The sequence below is a fragment of the Sardina pilchardus genome, chromosome 2 (assembly GCF_963854185.1).
Source record: "Sardina pilchardus chromosome 2, fSarPil1.1, whole genome shotgun sequence".
NCBI lineage: Eukaryota > Metazoa > Chordata > Actinopteri > Clupeiformes > Clupeidae > Sardina > Sardina pilchardus.
The window spans coordinates 3,108,857-3,125,796 of NC_084995.1; the positions used below are offsets into that span (position 1 = coordinate 3,108,857).

The 16,940-nt window shown below is 45.2% G+C and overlaps 1 protein-coding gene across 5 annotated transcripts in view; it reads right to left on the bottom strand.

Moving 5' to 3' along the window:
- Positions 1-16,940, bottom strand: part of lrba (LPS-responsive vesicle trafficking, beach and anchor containing) — a 193,282-nt gene that overhangs the window by 164,112 nt on the left and 12,230 nt on the right. For 4 of the 5 annotated variants that reach the window (XM_062516552.1, XM_062516559.1, XM_062516545.1 and 1 more), the window contains exons 2-11: positions 11,884-12,115; positions 10,474-10,574; positions 9,030-9,125; positions 7,666-7,787; positions 6,900-7,026; positions 6,140-6,259; positions 5,330-5,476; positions 4,249-4,446; positions 1,756-1,889; positions 1,511-1,619 (exon numbers count right to left, since the gene is read on the bottom strand). In XM_062516552.1, the coding sequence (XP_062372536.1) occupies positions 1,511-1,619; positions 1,756-1,889; positions 4,249-4,446; positions 5,330-5,476; positions 6,140-6,259; positions 6,900-7,026; positions 7,666-7,787; positions 9,030-9,125; positions 10,474-10,574; positions 11,884-12,115 (1,386 nt within the window). Of the gene's footprint in view, positions 1-1,510; positions 1,620-1,755; positions 1,890-4,248; positions 4,447-5,329; positions 5,477-6,139; positions 6,260-6,899; positions 7,027-7,665; positions 7,788-9,029; positions 9,126-10,473; positions 10,575-11,883; positions 12,116-12,412; positions 12,475-16,940 lie in introns of those variants that run through there. The other variant, XM_062516566.1, reaches the window with a different exon arrangement.

Sequence of the window (16,940 nt, forward strand, 5' to 3'; positions counted from 1 at the left end):
AAACAACACACATTTATAACCCAATAACCCAACACACACATACACACATGTATACAGAGGAGAGACGGAGAAAGATTTGAGCAAAATAGTCTTCCATTTGACATCTGAATGACTCAAGTAGTCCGCTGGACTTTGCAAATGCTTGACATTACTTAAGGTAAACCATTAACCCAGCAATGCCTTAGATATGCCTGGGGATGTAGTCCTGCCATGTGCCAAATGCAGCTGAATGGTGAAGGTGGTAGAGAAGCGTGCGGCGTGTGTGAGATGTGCAGGAGGGCTGTGCTGCGTGAGGGCCGTGTGGGGGGAGGCCAGTGGCCACTCAGGGCAGCAGGGACAGACAGCGGCTCATTAAGAGAGCTGAGCAGCGCGCCGTGCCGCACCACACACAGGCCAGCTCATTACGGCTGTTTGGCACATCAAACACAGCGCGCCTGATGAAACCTCACCCAGCGCCCGCGCTCATCCCCACATTAGCCCCATTTCCTCGTCTGCTCAGCGGAGCAGCAATTAGGGGGTGAGTTGTGGGGGGGAAGGTGTGAGCCTAGCGCGCCGCGCTCTCTTCCTACACATGCAAGCCCTCAGCCGTCCAGGGCTGCCAACCAAAGAGCTGTCGCTGGGGCGCAGTGCGGAGAGCAGTGGCCTTTAATTGGACATGTGCTTAAAGTCATGTCATCAACACAAGGACAGATAGTCAGCTGAAACAACAGACTTAAGAACACAAGGGGCTCCAATTTGAGGAAGAGAGCTTTGTGTTGATGGTGGAACATCATGATACTGCTTAAATAGGGCAACACCAAAGGGGAATTTGTTGACACACTTGTCACTGGTTTGAAATCCAATACATCATTAGCCTGGCTATCACCAGATCAAGCTCAAGTGACATGATCAATAGGCATAGTTTCAAATAACTCAAATGACACATTTGGATAGTCCTTCAACCAATCAGACAAACAATCTGGGTGTGCCAGGTGGATAAGCCAGTTTGAGATTGGTCCTCACAGATTCGTAACGGAAGCAGGATAGAAAAATGTGGAGGTTTCCAGCCTGAGCTGCAGGGTGAAATCAAATCGTCAGCAGATCGGGCTGAGTTCACCCAGTCTAACACATCGTTGAATATTAAAGAAATATTTTAACATTTGAATTGTCACTGTAAAATTGCAAATCATGAACAACATCAGTTCAAGTGCAGTTCAAGCCTCAAATATGACCATTGCAGTAGCTTGCAAGTGCAATCATTCTCGTGGCTTTCACACTGTTTAGCATATACAGGCCTAATAAGCACACATGAAAGCAAGTTACGCACCAACAAAATTAACAGCTGACCAAATGACTGTATTAAAGTAATCAAAACAGCTTTTTGCGATGGCCTTCTTTAATGCTCCAAATGAGAACTTTATAGCCTACTTCAGAGGCTTTAGAGGTTCAGTTGGGTTCAGTTGAACTTGACACTCTCCTTAATCAATGGCTGAAAAACAGACAAAAAAGAACAGTGTACGAGTGCACGCACCTTCTCCAGAGTGTAGCCAATCACCAGGAATCCCTTACAGGACAGCACCTGCTCTTGCATAGCCACAGAGTTCTTCAGCAGCTCCATCACAAAGGACAGCAGGGTGCAGCTGACAGGTGGAGGAGGAGACGGAGGAGAACAGTGAGTGGGAATGCTGCTTCAACACTCACACACAGACACAGACACAGACACATGTTCATGCACAGCTCAGTTCTCATTGGCATGCTTGAGGCCCCGGCTCCTACCAGATGGATGAATCCGGCTCATCACTGGAGGGCTGGTGGAAGTCCAGCTGTGCAAACAGGGGGAAGAGCACCTGTACACCGCCTATGGAGTGGATGGCGCTCTGCACCGAGTGGGTGACCACGGCCTTCACGTCCTACACACAACAGAGAGGAACATCAGTGACCAGCACGTTTATAGCCCCACCATTTATCATGTGTGCAAGTTAACCTGATGTGAGAAAAAAGAAAAAAAGTCCTGATCTAGTATGGTTTAAATCCTCCATTCAAACTCCTTTACAGCTTGCTTCTGTGTGTGTGTATATAAAAAGTATTCATCCCCTTAGATATTTACCCTTTTATTGCTTTAATAAATGAACTCTTTGTCAATTTAATTTGCCCCTTTCTTACAATATTGAGTAACATCTTGTACTGTATGCATAAAGGGCTGCTCATACTCGATCCCCTTCCAACCTGGCAGAGCCTGAGCAGTTTTGCAATCCAGTTTCACAATCCAGATGTGCAAGACTATTCTACTCAATGCTGACTTGAAGGGGGTGAATTAGTAGCCTGATTACCATCGACTTTCAAAGGCTCTGCGAGACTTTAGTCTGACCAAGAGCCTGTGCTAACACGGTTTCTCCAAGCGCTGGTTGACCCGCCTCCTTTAAGTGCCTCGATTTGCTACTGGTCGATGTCAGAAAGCGGTGTGCCGAGTTTAAACCAATAACAACACTCTTTCCTCTGCCTTGAACACGCCTCTACCCAGAGCCGTTGGAGCTGCTCAAAGTTGATTGGTTCTCGACCAAAGGGGGCAGTTCCGCAGATTTCGGGAACTCAGAAATCCTTCCCGATTAGCAGTTGACCAGACCAGCAACAGCAAAAGCCGAAGGTGTTACGTCACTGGGAGGGCGTACCAGGCTAGTGAATTAGTGCAATCGCTTATTATGCGTTATATATTTCTAATAAATTAGCATTACTTTGTAGGAATCTGCTTTCACTTTAACATTAAAGAGGGAGATTTTTTGTAAATGATTGTAAAAAAGGGCAAATTAAATTGATCAAGGTTACATTTATAAAAGCGGTAAAAGTATATATATATATATGAAAGAAAAACCTTGAACCTCATCTACACAGCCCTGCACACCATTTAGAGAAGCACCCTACAGCTCACAGACACCACACAGCTTCTGCCCATGAAGACAATGGCTGTGTGTGTGTGTGTGTGTGTGTGTGTGTGTGTGTGTGTGTGTGTGTGTGTGTGTGTGTGTGTGTGTGTGTGTGTGTGTGTGTGTGTGTGTGTGTGTGTGTGTGTGTGTGTGTGCGTGTGTGCGTGTATGTGTGTGGCTCACAGCCTTTTCAGTGTATGTGTCTGTGTGTGTGGGGGGGGGGGGGGGGGGGTTAATTGAGAGAGGAGAGGGCTGTATGTGTGTGAGGAGGCACTGAAGAGAGGGGAGAAAGACAGGCCAAAGACAGACATCAGTTAGACATGCACATCTGTTACTGATTAATGAAGAATTAACACGAGGCAACCTGTCTGTTGTCAGTAATCACTGTCTATCTGCGCCGCACTGAGCAGCAGGAATGCAGCAGTCAGATGTGACCTGAGGACATGCACATGCACAAGACTAGCTCTCTGTGCTACACACTCCCACTCCTATGGACCGTCTTGAGGACTTGCAAGCAAATGACTGGTGGAGAGTAGCTGCTCTTCTGCTCTGGGGTAATGCTGATGATTCTACATGACTCAGCATCAATTACTACTTCAACCTTTTTCCAAGAAAGACAGCAAAACCTTCCACAGACCCAATCATTCCCCCAGTCTGTGTATATACAGTAGCGGTAGATAGATTCCTGTATGTATAGGAGGGAAGGAGAGGAGAGGGCTGGGCCTGAATATGTCTCCCATCTGATATCGGCTCTAAGTGGCTCTATGCAATAGGATGTGAACTGCTGAATAAGAATGGCCTTCATCACTTTGGTAAAGCTGTGCAGCTAAGAGCCTGAGATAAGTAAATCCATGTGAACGTGGCTAAAGCGGGAGATGAGACATGTCTGAAGAGTGCACACAGAGAGACATGATGGATGGCACAGATCAGCAGGAGGGGAGGAGGGAGGAGGAGGAGGAGGGTGCACCTGAAAGAGTTAATGAAAGGAGAAAGGAGGAGAGAGGAGGCGCAGAGAGAGAATGGGTATATGGTGCGTTAGCATGGGAATAAGGAGGAGAGCTGGCGCTGAGGGGGAGAGTGAAAGAACAGATGAGATATGGATTAGCATAAGCAAGCACAGTAGGAACACAAAGGAAGTGCAGAACAATGGCAAGTAGCAATGTTAGGAGTTGGAGAGAGAAAGAGAGAGAGAGAGAGAGAAAGAGAGAGGGAGAGAGAAAGAGAGAGGGAGAGAGAGAGAGATGGGAAGAGCCAGCATGTGGGTGCAGCATGTGTTGATGTGGAGGAAGGGGGGATGAGGGGAGCGGAGGACAGACTGAAGTCCAGGGAGGGGTGCGGGGCTGCTGACCTGCAGCATGAGGGCGTGGGGCGAGTGGACGAAGATGGAGGCGTTGTCTTTGGGCGAGGACTCCAGGCAGAGCTGAGCGTCGGTGGCGCGGGGGTTGTAGGTGAAGGCGATGCTGGAGGACAGCTTGCCGTCATACAGCAGCATCTTGTGATGCTCCGCAAACAGCAGATCACTCTCAGCCTTGTACTTGAAGGTGCCCTGAGGACAACACACACACACACACACACACAGACAGTTTCAGTCAGTCAGAGAGCGCCCTTCTACAAAGAAGAAACCACACAGAGTGTGACCCTTTTCAATACTAAACAGCAAAATAGGATCTAGATTTAAGGAACATGACCCAGGCAAAACTCAAACCCATTGAGAAAACTACACAATATGGGTACTATGAATACTAGCAAAACAAAACTGAACAATCCAACAAATTAAAATGTTTCCAAAAAATTGGATTTGCAAAGTATTTCACGGTGTTTGCAGTGCAGTGAGGGCATAGTAGAGTCAATTTGCATTATAAGAAAATGAGGACAAGCCCCAATACATACTGGGAGAGCACAGACGTTGTGCAAAACTACAGTAGCTGCACAGCACCTGCTAACAGGTCATAAATTGAGGAAGTGAATGATCCACATTGTGACATACTTTACTTTCTAGCAATAATCAATACTCATGATAGCACATTGATAACTATACAGTATAGTATGCATAATACTGTATAATTATATATGTTTCATTTATTGTTCTCTCTTTTAATTTGTTTCTTATTTTTTCTTTGTATTCTTTATTTTTTGTAACAGATATTGTATCTGTGTTGTTTTGTCACACGTTTGGTTTGGCAAGACTGCTTCATTGAGTAATGTCAATAAAGCTCCATTGGAATTGAACATCGAAATTGAGAGAGAAACAGTTTCACTCAAAGAGAGAGAGAGAGAGAGAGAGAGAGAGAGAGAGAGAGAGAGAGAGAAAGAGAGCTTTCATTGGCTGTAAAGCAGCTGACAAAAAGCGTATTCATTTCCCCACTGGTTGTGTAGCTCTAAGTGTAAGTCATGTTCCAGCAGTAGCTGTAGTGTGTGCTTGTATGTACCTTGTAGCCGGGCCCCAGCTGGTAGATGGCCAGGATCTGGGCAGCACTCAGGGCCTCGCTGAAGAGATACACCGCCCCCATCTGCCCACAGAACACGCGGTTGGCATCCGCCGTCTCAGACGAGCCCAGGAAACACTTATCAAAGGTCTACAGCCAGACGGAGAACAGAGCAGACACACAGAGGGTGGTTGTTGCATGATGTCATGTGGTCAAATATCCAAGAGAAGATACCAAATGTTTTGTTAAAATAGTGAAAAGCAAAAAGATGAAATAGTAGCTATACCAAGCATAAATATGGCGTATGACACATCTGAGGGTGAATGTTGCTGACGACATGAAGTTCTGTTTACAGTGGCTGCACATTTTACTAAAGGCACTTTACATTGAGATAACCTGTCATGACTTGAGCAGATGTGCTCTCTCTAGCAAAGTCACCAACACACACACACACACACACACACACACACACACACACACACACACACCCCAGTGCTGAGTCATGGCCCTCCTCTGGGCAGCTCATGTGAAGCGTAAGAGAAGGGGAGTGGTGTCACGGGCTCCATGTGACGCCAGTGGTCAGAGTTGTGTCCAGGAGGGACGCTGGGTGCTGGGTGAGCTCACGGAGACGGCACGCTGAGCGGCCGTCCACCACTCAGCTCTCACACACACACTAGCATGCAGCCTACACAACAGCCCGACTAGTACACAACCTAAAATAGCTACATAGAAGGGCACTGAAGCTAATGGCAAGACTGATGTCCAGCTGCACAGCTATGAGGAAAGATAAATGAAAAGAAAATGGCCACTTACATCACTGGTGTTGACGAACCAGGTGATCTCCCCATAGGACGCCAGCTCCCCGTTGACATAACAGCTGATTTCACTGTTCTTCCAGCGGTTATACACGTGGACAATCGTCACCATGTACCACTGCAAACAAAAACAATCTTGATCAGTCATCATATCAAGAGCTTTTCACTTTGGCCTCCCTGCTGATGTGGATCAACATTTTTCTGTAAAAGCAAAAGTGACACCTCAGTCCCAACATCCCAAAGCATGTGTACTCAATTGAAGCCTTTACAATGCCTTTCTACCCACTCCCATCTGAAGCTGAGCCTTAATGATGTACTCCAGTGATGCACAGACTCTCTTTGGCCTCTCTTCACCATGCTGGTGCATCTGAGTGAATTTGACCCTCCCCGACTTTGCTGCTCATCGTTTATGTAAAATGGACTGAACGACTTCATAGTGGACTCTAAGTTCTAAGCTCTAAGTTCAGGACTTTAAGTTCCCTTCACCAACAAAGCCTTGCCTAGAACAGAGTCCCTCTTTCCTTATCACTGGTGAGAACTGATCCACCCAAAGGGGAGAAAAGCACATTCCGTAAGGCGGCTCTGTTCCTTACAGGCGAATCTGTTCTTAAACTCGGGCCGTGTGTCTTGTGAACTAGCCAGCAGCTCATGTGAGACTGCTGTGCGGTCCTGACTCCACTCCAGCTCCAGTGGCTGAGAACAGGCAGGCCCAGTTCTCCTGCAGCTCAGCAGCCAGAGCACAGGAATGATGAGCTTACCTTCTGGGGCTTGAAGTCATACTTGACGCAGTGCTGGAAGCCCTTCCCTTTGGACTTTAATGAGGTGATGATAAGACAGCCACCCACAAAGTGTGCCGAGTAGCCCAGGCCTTTGCTGGTGCGAAAGCTGTGAGGGAGACGAAAGCAGAAGGGAAGGAGAAGACAAGATGAGAGACAAACACATCCTGCAGCTGTGCTGTGCAATAACGGGGTGCTCACACACGCTCTAGTGGCTCACAGAACTTAGTGAGAGAAGAGGGAATTGGGATGTGGAGTTATGCATGTACACACACAGCATACCTACTATAGCAAACATTAACCACTGTTAACCTCTCCTCCAACAGCTCCCGTGATAAATGAGTAGTATTTTGGGATGGGTTAGGAATCCATCAACAATCTTTTTTTAAAAGGTTGCAGGCTGAATCTTTACCATATTTTAGTGCTGCGGGCTTATTTTGTAAGTCCAAACACCTCCCTTTGCATAAATTAGATTTTTGACAGAAATTAATTATCAGCTGAAAATAGAACAAGGGAGGCCTTGATTTAATAACCATCAGAGAGAGGGAGAGTGGGGGAGTAAAAGTGTGTGTGTGTGTGTGAGAGAGAGAGAGAGAGAGCGAGAGAGAGAGAGAGATAGAGTGTGTGTGTGTGTGAGAGAGAGAGAGAGAGAGAGAGAGAGAGAGAGAGAGGAAATAAGACAAGGTGATGAGCCGCTTCAGCGGAGCCACTGTGCAACTGTTCCCTAGTTTGCCTTAACGCTACATACCAGTAGAGGTAAGGCTTGTCCTTGTCCACATTGATGTTATTGAGGGGGTCCACTCGGAGCCATGTGTGGAAGGTGAAGCCGCTCTGATAAGGCCATTTGGCTATGGGGGGCAGGGCAATGGCCTGGGGAAACAGCAGAGACCTTCTGTCCATTACACATGAATACACACTTAACTACAGAGGAGTTCATGCTCCACAAATGAATGGTGCACACCACCACAACTAAGAGAAGAGATTCAGTAGAACACTTAGCGATGTAGTTCACGATCACACTGGGCACCTTTAATTGGTTAGCTCACACACATCTCATTGATTATTTCAGGCACAGGTCCCTCTCATGGCAGGGTGTTGTTTACCCTGGTCCCCTTCTGTCTACATGGCAGCCCATTCTAGCAGCGCTATCTCACACAAGTCTTTTGGGACAGTGACCCAGTGCAGACGCACTCATGCTTTACTGTGCCCCATTTGCATCTAAGAGGACATACCTCAGTGGAGACCTTTGTTTAAGTGGGTTGAGCGCAAACAATGTGTGTGTGTGTGTATACTTACAGGGAGCTTCATGTAGAAATGTGATGTTTAAGATAGAGATTTTATTCAACCCCCCCCCCCCCCACACACACACACACACACACACACACAACTGCAAAACAAGGAAATAGGCTGCACTACTTGATCTTCCATTAAAATCCCACTGAAGAACTGCAAATTGATCATGGCCAAATTGGGGCTAGTCAATGGTGACCACTGAGAGGGTTCTCATCTGCAGCGCTAATAGAATCTGGGCTCTATCCTCATTAGAAGTGGGCAGAATTCCCAGAGGAATTAGGACATTCCTTTGTATGACCACCCTCATCACATGTTGCACTTAATGGGGGCATGGCACGTGGAAAAGGCCACTTAAAGCACTGTAGAGTGGGCAGGCCAGATGGGAATGTGCTCGGGGGAGCGGAGGGACAGTACAGCGCTGGCTGTAGCGCTGAAGGGCTCCTCTGTCATCACAATGCGGGTGGAGCAGGGCGAGGAGCCTGTGTAGAGTGGCCTGATTCACACTGAGCCTCCGCATGCATGTCCTGGATCGCTCCGCTCCGCTCACCACACACTCTGGGAACGACACCGCTCCATTCACACGGAGGAAGGGATCAACTCAATTCCCTGGACTCTCGCCTTCCATTATTCAATTTGTCTTGTGTTATCTCTCTGATACAGAAATCAAGCTGCAGTTGTATTCTTGGTTCATCAGCAGTGAAAACTATTTTCATAAAATATTTATCTATTATTTATCTATTACATAGGAGCGAAGACATATTAAAGACTTGAAGGTACTGGACCGATAAAAAGGACAGTCTTGTGTGGAGGGCATCTTACCGCAGCACTCTTTCCTGGAAAACTGAAGAAGGAGTCTGGGCCATTTCTGTGAGCCATGGACTTCAGCACAGACAGCAGCTTCACAGCATGGGGGGGCTGGCAAACAGGACAGCAGCAGAACACATGATATCACCACCATGCTGATGCAGTGATCAACAGACTGAAAACACTCATCTTGGCCTCTTCAATGACCAAATATTACAACATCAACATTCTGCCTTTCCCATAACAACATTTTTAAAATCATTATTTCAAAAGATGAATCTGCTACAGTTCTGGTGATGTCGTTTCATTTTGATTGGCTTTTCCAAAACAGCCCCACATAACTTAATGAATTTGAGGACACTGAATCCTAAAGCCCTTGGCAACATTAAAACATGTCAAGATGAACTGAATGTGCTATATGTGAATGTGCCATATGTGATGCTAATGCTGTGCCCATGCAAGGACAATTTCAGTCATTTTGATCTTTTATAGGTTTAGATTGCTCTGCTGCCATGAACAACTGAAAAAAATGGTGACAATAAGTTTTTATTTTCAAATTACATATTGTATCAGTTGTATATATCTTGTATCATTAACAATATTGCATGCTGATATTGTCACAGTTTGCCTTTGTCATGGACAAAAGGTCGTTGAAGACCATATTTTGTCTCATCTTAATCTTCTCTTTATCTTTGTTTTACCAGCTGAAAATAACACTAGAGCTCAATTGATAGAGCCAGCCAAATTAATGAAGTGCACACTTTTCAATTCCTTTCGAATCTACACCCTGATTGTAATAACTGTGGCTTTCTTTGACCCCACCAACTGATTCTGAGTAACCATAAATGTACTATCTATCTATCGATCGATAAATTGCAGGAATGTCTATTTGTTTGTTTGTCTGTGTGTGTGTCTGTCATTTGCTTATCTCTCGAACCGATACATGAATAGAAATACAATATATGCATTTGAGCAGTTTGAGGAGACAACCTCCAATCGAAGGTTGTATCTTCAAAACTTTGTCCTGCCACAAAATCTCACCATTTGTTCCTGAACATATTTTGCACCTATTCAACCTGGTCAACAGTCACAGTAAAAGGTTAATTAAACCAAAGTTCTGTAACCTGGTCTGAACTGCATTTAAGGAACACAACAGCGAAGAATAAATAGGAAAAGAAAATGGACAGCAAGACTGAAGGCTAAAGTTGTTCTAGAACATTCCTCATAGAGATCATAAACAAACATTAGATAATCGAGGGCAAGAGTGTGCCCACTTAGCTTTCCTGTGGCTGTGGCTGTGTCTGTGTGTGTGTGTGTGTGTGTGTGTGTGTGTGTGTGTGTGTGTGTGTGTGTGTGTGTGTGTGTGTGTGTGTGTGTGTGTGTGTGTGTGTGTGTGTGTGTGTGTGTGTGTGTGTGTGTGTGTGTGTGTGTGTGTGTGTGTGTGTGTGTGTGTGTGTACCCATTGGCCTTTTGCTCCTTGCAGTTTGCTGAAGAACAGTTTGAGCTCCTTCACTGTAATGCTGTAGCTGGCCAGCACACCCAACATATCCACCATCAGGTCTGTGAGAGGAAACAAATCACAGTCATTACAGGCACAGACTGGCCACCTAATCATCATGAGACTCAAAGCTACTCATTCAAGCCTCTACAACACAGTCCATTCTGAATCATTTCAGGTCCAGAAAGTCAAGTTCATCATCTCACTGGGTGGAGAAAAGAGAGTGAGTGATTTAGCAGATTGCTTTATCCAAAGGGACTGGACTTGTCTTTGCATGATCCAGAGGCCCATAAGAAGCCCTGTGTGCTCCTCACACTATAGCCCTGCCTCGTTGCTTTCACACATACTGTAGGTGCAATTCCGCATGTTCTGCGGATATCAAGCCGTTGGGCGGTATATCTGAACGACATAACCGGACATTAGGAACTCATAACTAAGAAACCTTTGGGCTCTTATATTACTCTCTAGTCTTCCAAGTATTTCAGTCGGACATCCGTTTGACAAAGATGTGCATATAGTGCGGTGGACATGTCTGAAAACAGCTATTCTTTCTATTGGTCATCCCCATTCACTCCACAAGCTGGCAAAACCACAGGCAAGTTAATGACTATAACATTTTCAGCTCAGACCTAATTATGCCTTTTAGGAAGTGGCCAATGGGCAGTCTGCCTCTCACAACAATCCCTCTCTACATTACATCGTTGTCTTTGTTTGTCTCTCTGTCTGGGTTGCACTGTAGGGTTTCTCTGGCTCTGACTCTGGTTGCTTACTTGAGTATTTGTTACTAATTAAGCACATAATGATATCGTACATGCCTAAAGATGCACTGAAGAGATGATTGACATGGATGCACATTAAGGGAAAGTTAAAGTACGCATGAAGAGAAAATGCTCCTCAGACACTGGGCATCTGCCTTTGCACCATGTGGTAAATGAGGCTGGGTGAGAAATCCTATTGCTCATTTATCCCAGTGTAAGAGAGATGAGTCATGGGTACGCTGCCTGGAGCACAATGTAGCATTAGGAGTAGTTACTCCAATGACACTTCACTGTGTACAGCCCTGGTTTACCTCAAAACCATGTAATGACCCTCCAAACAAACAAAGCGCCATGTTTGTATAACAATATTCACTAGGGAGACTACATTTACTACTCAAATGAATGGAGAACAGTGATTTAAATATGAACAAAATCTATTGGAATGGTGTCTGTATACAGTTTAGATGCCTGCTCTCCAATCAGGAGAAGAGTTGATTTCATCACTGGGGATAAGATAACTGTATGGTCCTGCCTAAGGGTATGTTGGGATAATGAAGGAAAAACCAAGTTGAAAAGCAGCACCAGTGAGCGTCAGGAGTGTCCTCTGGTTTACCTGCAATCATGCTGTCAGTTCTGTCCACGCGGGCCAGCACCTGCTGGATGAGGCTGACTTCAGTGCAGGCCTGCAGGTTGCGCACGCTCTTCTTCAGGATGGCCGTGAAGATGCTCCACACCTCCGCCTGGCACGTGGGCTCACACTTGTCCAGCAGCTCCACCATGCAGCCAATGCTCTGGGCCTCCTGGATAATGAAGTTCATCTCCAGGTCAAAGGGACCTCCCACCAGCTAGAGAGACACACAGACAAAGATACAGAGAATGAAGTGAGAAGAGAAGGTCAAATGGTTGATTGCAGCACATTGGACACTTTCACAGGAACATCTAAGATGATAGAATCATCATGATTGCATGGAGACAATGGTACAGGCAGTGCTATCAGTGACCAGAGACAGCACTGGTTGTCCTTTTACAGCAAAGCCTGGCTAGTGAAATCAGCTCGGATAGCACTGATCGCTTCAGCTGGATTTAAAACCATCTGTGTCTTTATGCTGGAGACCAATGCTTTACTGCAAACACTGGATTACCATCTAACGGAGCCCGCTGAACTTCACCCAACCTGCCAACGGCACACACAGCCATCACTTCATCCTCTCACAGGTCCAGACAGTGCGGATCAGTCTGATCACAGCCACCTATTTAAGGCCACCGTAATCTCCCGATACCATGGCAACCCCCACCGCTGACAGTTGTGACCCATTAGCCTGGATTCCCCTTAAACATTGATAGGAGAACTGAAAGATGCCGCAGACCACACACCAAATATTTCACACCACATCCACAAATCAAACACATGCCACACAAAGGCCAACTATGCTCAATTGTTTCAGAAGTACAATTCGGAGAGGCAAAGTCTAGCCATTTGATGAGAGCCTTTTGAATACTCTTCTAGTAACAAAAATGAAAACGCTTAAATTCATATCTTGAATTTCTCCCCAACCAATGTGCACTGTGTGTTTGGGCTCCAAGCAGTCCCCCTTGTGGCGATCTCCTCTAGCTGGAGCAGAGGGAAATGGAGCACATTTGCATCTATTACTCGAGCTGTGAAGGGGAAGGTCATCTGCAGGGGGAGCAAAAAAGGAACACTAAAATAATGTCCTTTGTGCTGTCAACTCAATTGAACAAGCGTGAAATGTCACAGTTTTTCACACATAATAGTTTTGATGGCATTTTTATTATTGAACCCTGCCTTATAGCAAGAGATAAAGGCACTAACCACACTGATATCAGAATATTTTGTCAGACACAGAAGCTAAATCAACCTCTAGCAGAAGCACTATAAACGCTATAGAGAAAAATAGCTGCCGTCTAACAAGCAAAAACAGTCCAAACAATTTCCTCACAACCTCGAAACAGAAACAGAATAAATCCTTTGACTATTTGATGGAAACTTCCCCAATACCAATGAGCGGAAGAGCATTAAGACAATGGCATAAAGAGAAAAAACAATTGGTTGCAGACATCCCAATCTAACAAGTCAGAAGATAAAAGCTGTGATCCCACACAGGCGGACAGCCTCTCTGATACATGATCCCACTAATGCCCTGGAGAGCGGCCTCCTTTGCCTTTAGGTGGGGGAGAAGGCCTGAGAGATAAATAAATAAACTGACTAAAATGATTTGGAGGCGCTTGAGAGGCAGAAAATCGAGAGAGTGAAAGGAGTGATTTCTTTCTAAGCATCTACCCCTCATCTTCCCCAACCATCCTGAGTTCCATTAAAGCACTGGCCCGTCACACCCTCCTTGCCAAAGAGCATAATAAATCACCTTTGCCCGCCAACACCCATATGCATTCGGGGAGTGCAGTGTTGGGGGGTGAGTGGGTGGTTGTGCAGTAGTGCTAACGGATGTGGGCACGTTCGGCACATGATTAATGGCCACTACACTGTCCCAGAGTCACAGATCCGTCACTGTCCAGCTCTCACACCGAGGAGGATGAGCAGGAGGAGGAGAGAGTCCACGGCCCCAGTGAAGGTCGTATCTAGTAACGCACGTTCAAAACTGGCAAATAATGAACAGAGGACTACAGTGATATTTAATACTGCTGCTGATTCATCTACATCTGCAAAAACGCCTGACTGGCTGCACTACTGGGAACAATCACTCAAACGCATCTTTCCATGACCCCCAATCTGACTTTCAATTAGAATGTTGCAAATATTCCTCTTTGAAAATGTGTGCAATAAAGATGCAACCATATAGTGCAAGTTTTCCAAAAGGCAGTGTTGTTCCTTTAGCATACTTAACAAGAGGCCAATCAGAGAACATAGAGCTTCTCTTCTCATTAAGAGCTTGAGCTACTGAATGAGTGGGGTTTGGAACCAGGGGAAAGGCATCTTTGTCAGCCATGCATGGGAGTGGGACTGAATGTCTGTGGTGCAGCAGAGCAGGGCTCAGATGGCAGCACTCCCACTGAATGGAAACTTGCTGGTATGTGCGGGGTATGCACAGGCAGCATGGGTGTGTAGTGATTCAAATTCCTGATGAAAACCTGACTGTGACATTAATTAGACCAAATTACCAGGGAGTTTATCTGCAGCAGGGCAAAGCATGGCACACTTTTTGAAAAAGCTCATCTTCAGAGAAAGAACTGTTTAATGACCATGCATATCAAAGACACCTCCACATTTGAGAAGATAAAACTGTCATCAGCATAAAAGGAGAGAAGTGGCACACCACTGATATCTCTGCATGTAAATGAGTTCAAATGACGACTGAGTTTTCATTAAGGGCTCAATGTGTCATTTAGAATATGTCCTATGTTGCCATCGACAATGAATATTTCAATTTCATAAATAAATCCAACAACAGGACAACGTGCAAAAGCTATAGAAGAAAAATAATACTGAAAATGTTTAACAGACCCATATTCCAATCACTACATTTACCATAGTTCAACACCAAAGTCCAGTTTGTTTCCATGACTAAAAAGCATGGCTGTTACCAAATGTGATGAGTCACTGAAGCGCTGGAAACCGATTCTCACCATCTTTCCAGCCATCTCCACCCATACTACACCATTCAGAAGCTAATGAGAGCTGACAAAAGCCCAAAAGGGGAAGCCCCCTGGGAGGCGCACAAATGTCACACCTCTCACTACTCTCATTCTGGGCCTATGATGTACTGCCAGGTAGCTTATGAGCCATTTGCAAACTCAGTGCAGAATTCTGCCAGTCTGCCACTAACCATATCCCTGCTGCACAATTAGCTTACAGTTACTGAGCAGGCTGTCAGGCAGGCAGCACTTGAATTGGCCTGAACAAACGATGAAACTGCATGAGGAAGCACCTACAGTAGGAAGAGAGTAGACCTAATGAAAAGAAACTCAATGTGAAGCATTTGAATATGTCTCTGCCCACTTCAACTCTTCAACTCCTGTGCCCTGGAGTGAACTAAACCTTGACCTCTAACGGCATCGATATGTGACCTTGATATTTGACAAGCCAGAATATGTAATTGTGAGATCACCCAAAGACTGTTTACACAAAGGATACCATGTGACCTCAACCTTTACCCTGACAATCTTGAGAAGCAAACCAGTCCATGCAGCATTAGTAGTGATTAAAAGAGCATGCCACCGTTTGATGACATTGGGTTATTAATTCACTGTCTCCCCTAGAGTTAGAGAAGTGAGAAAAAGCATTTTTGTCTCAGTACATCGCATGCATTGTCTTAGTCCAACAGCACCACCGCTAACTTAGCTTAGCATAGTTAATGGAATCCTTTGTCACCAAATAGCATATTGTGAGTAAACAAAACACAAAAAAATGAGCCAACAAACAAACAAAAAATAGCAGATATAGACTTGGGACTATATTGGGGCGAAGCACTGCAACTTGAGCACAGAAATATCACGCAACACCCGAAACCCCAAACTTCCATCAACATACCGGCATGACAACTAGCTGGTTCATTTTTATACAATAGGCAGAGTGAATGGCGATGAACATGGCAGATTTTGAGAGAGACGAAGAGAACTAGAGTTTTCAGAAGAGGAGCTGCGTGCTTTGGAAATCGAGAGACAAGAGGAGGAGGTTGCCACAGCTCAACAGCCTGAGGACGAGAGGATGAGAGCCAACATGAACTGGTGGTGTGAGTGTGGGGGAATATGCCCACCTATGCCGACTGAAACAGAGAGGCTGTGCCCTGGCAAGTGAGACAAGGTCCTCATGTTGCATGACATCTCTCCCAAGCAGCAGTGCTTCACCTGTGCTTCACTCAAATATAGTCCCAAGTTAATATCTGCCTAGAAAATCACATTGTCCTAATCACACTTTTACTCACAACATGCTATCCAGTGACAAAGGATTCCATTCAATATGCTAAGCTAAGCTAGTGGTGGGCTGCCGTACTAAGACAATGCATGCATTGAGAAAAAAATGCTTTTGCTCACTTATCTAACTCTAGGAGAGACAGTGAATATCCCAATTTCATAAAAACAGGGCCTTTCACTGTGCAAAGTTTTATGAACATCATACAATCTCCTTGAGAGATCAAGTAAAACATTGTAAGCCAAGTTGTATGATCTCACATAACCCCATGTGTACAAGGGATGCTCAAGGTCCAGAGCACTCACTACTGGTTCTGTGAATGCATCATACAGCATGTTGAGATAGTGAAATCATTACAGTCTCTTATCACACTCCCATCAAAGCATGACTGAGTTCATCATCTACTGTATGATGACAGAGAGCAAATGTGCCCTAAACACAAATGAGCTCAGCAGCCTCTGGCTTCACATTTGCAAGACTGCAGTTTCTAGTTGACTTTTCCAGCCAACGTACCACAAGTGCTAGCATCTTCCATTTAGTGTTGTCATTGTTTAGGATATACACCGCATGCTCTTTTGGGAAGTGACTCAAAACGTTGACTCAGATGTTGTAACTGGAGCTGGATTATTTAGATAAATACTAAAATTGCAATTATTTGACATGATTACTCAATAATTACAGAAACATCAATTTCCTGGATAATCAAAAAGTGAAACTGAAAAACAAATGAAAAAAATACACACACATATATACAGTATATATATATATATATGCAGGATTTATAA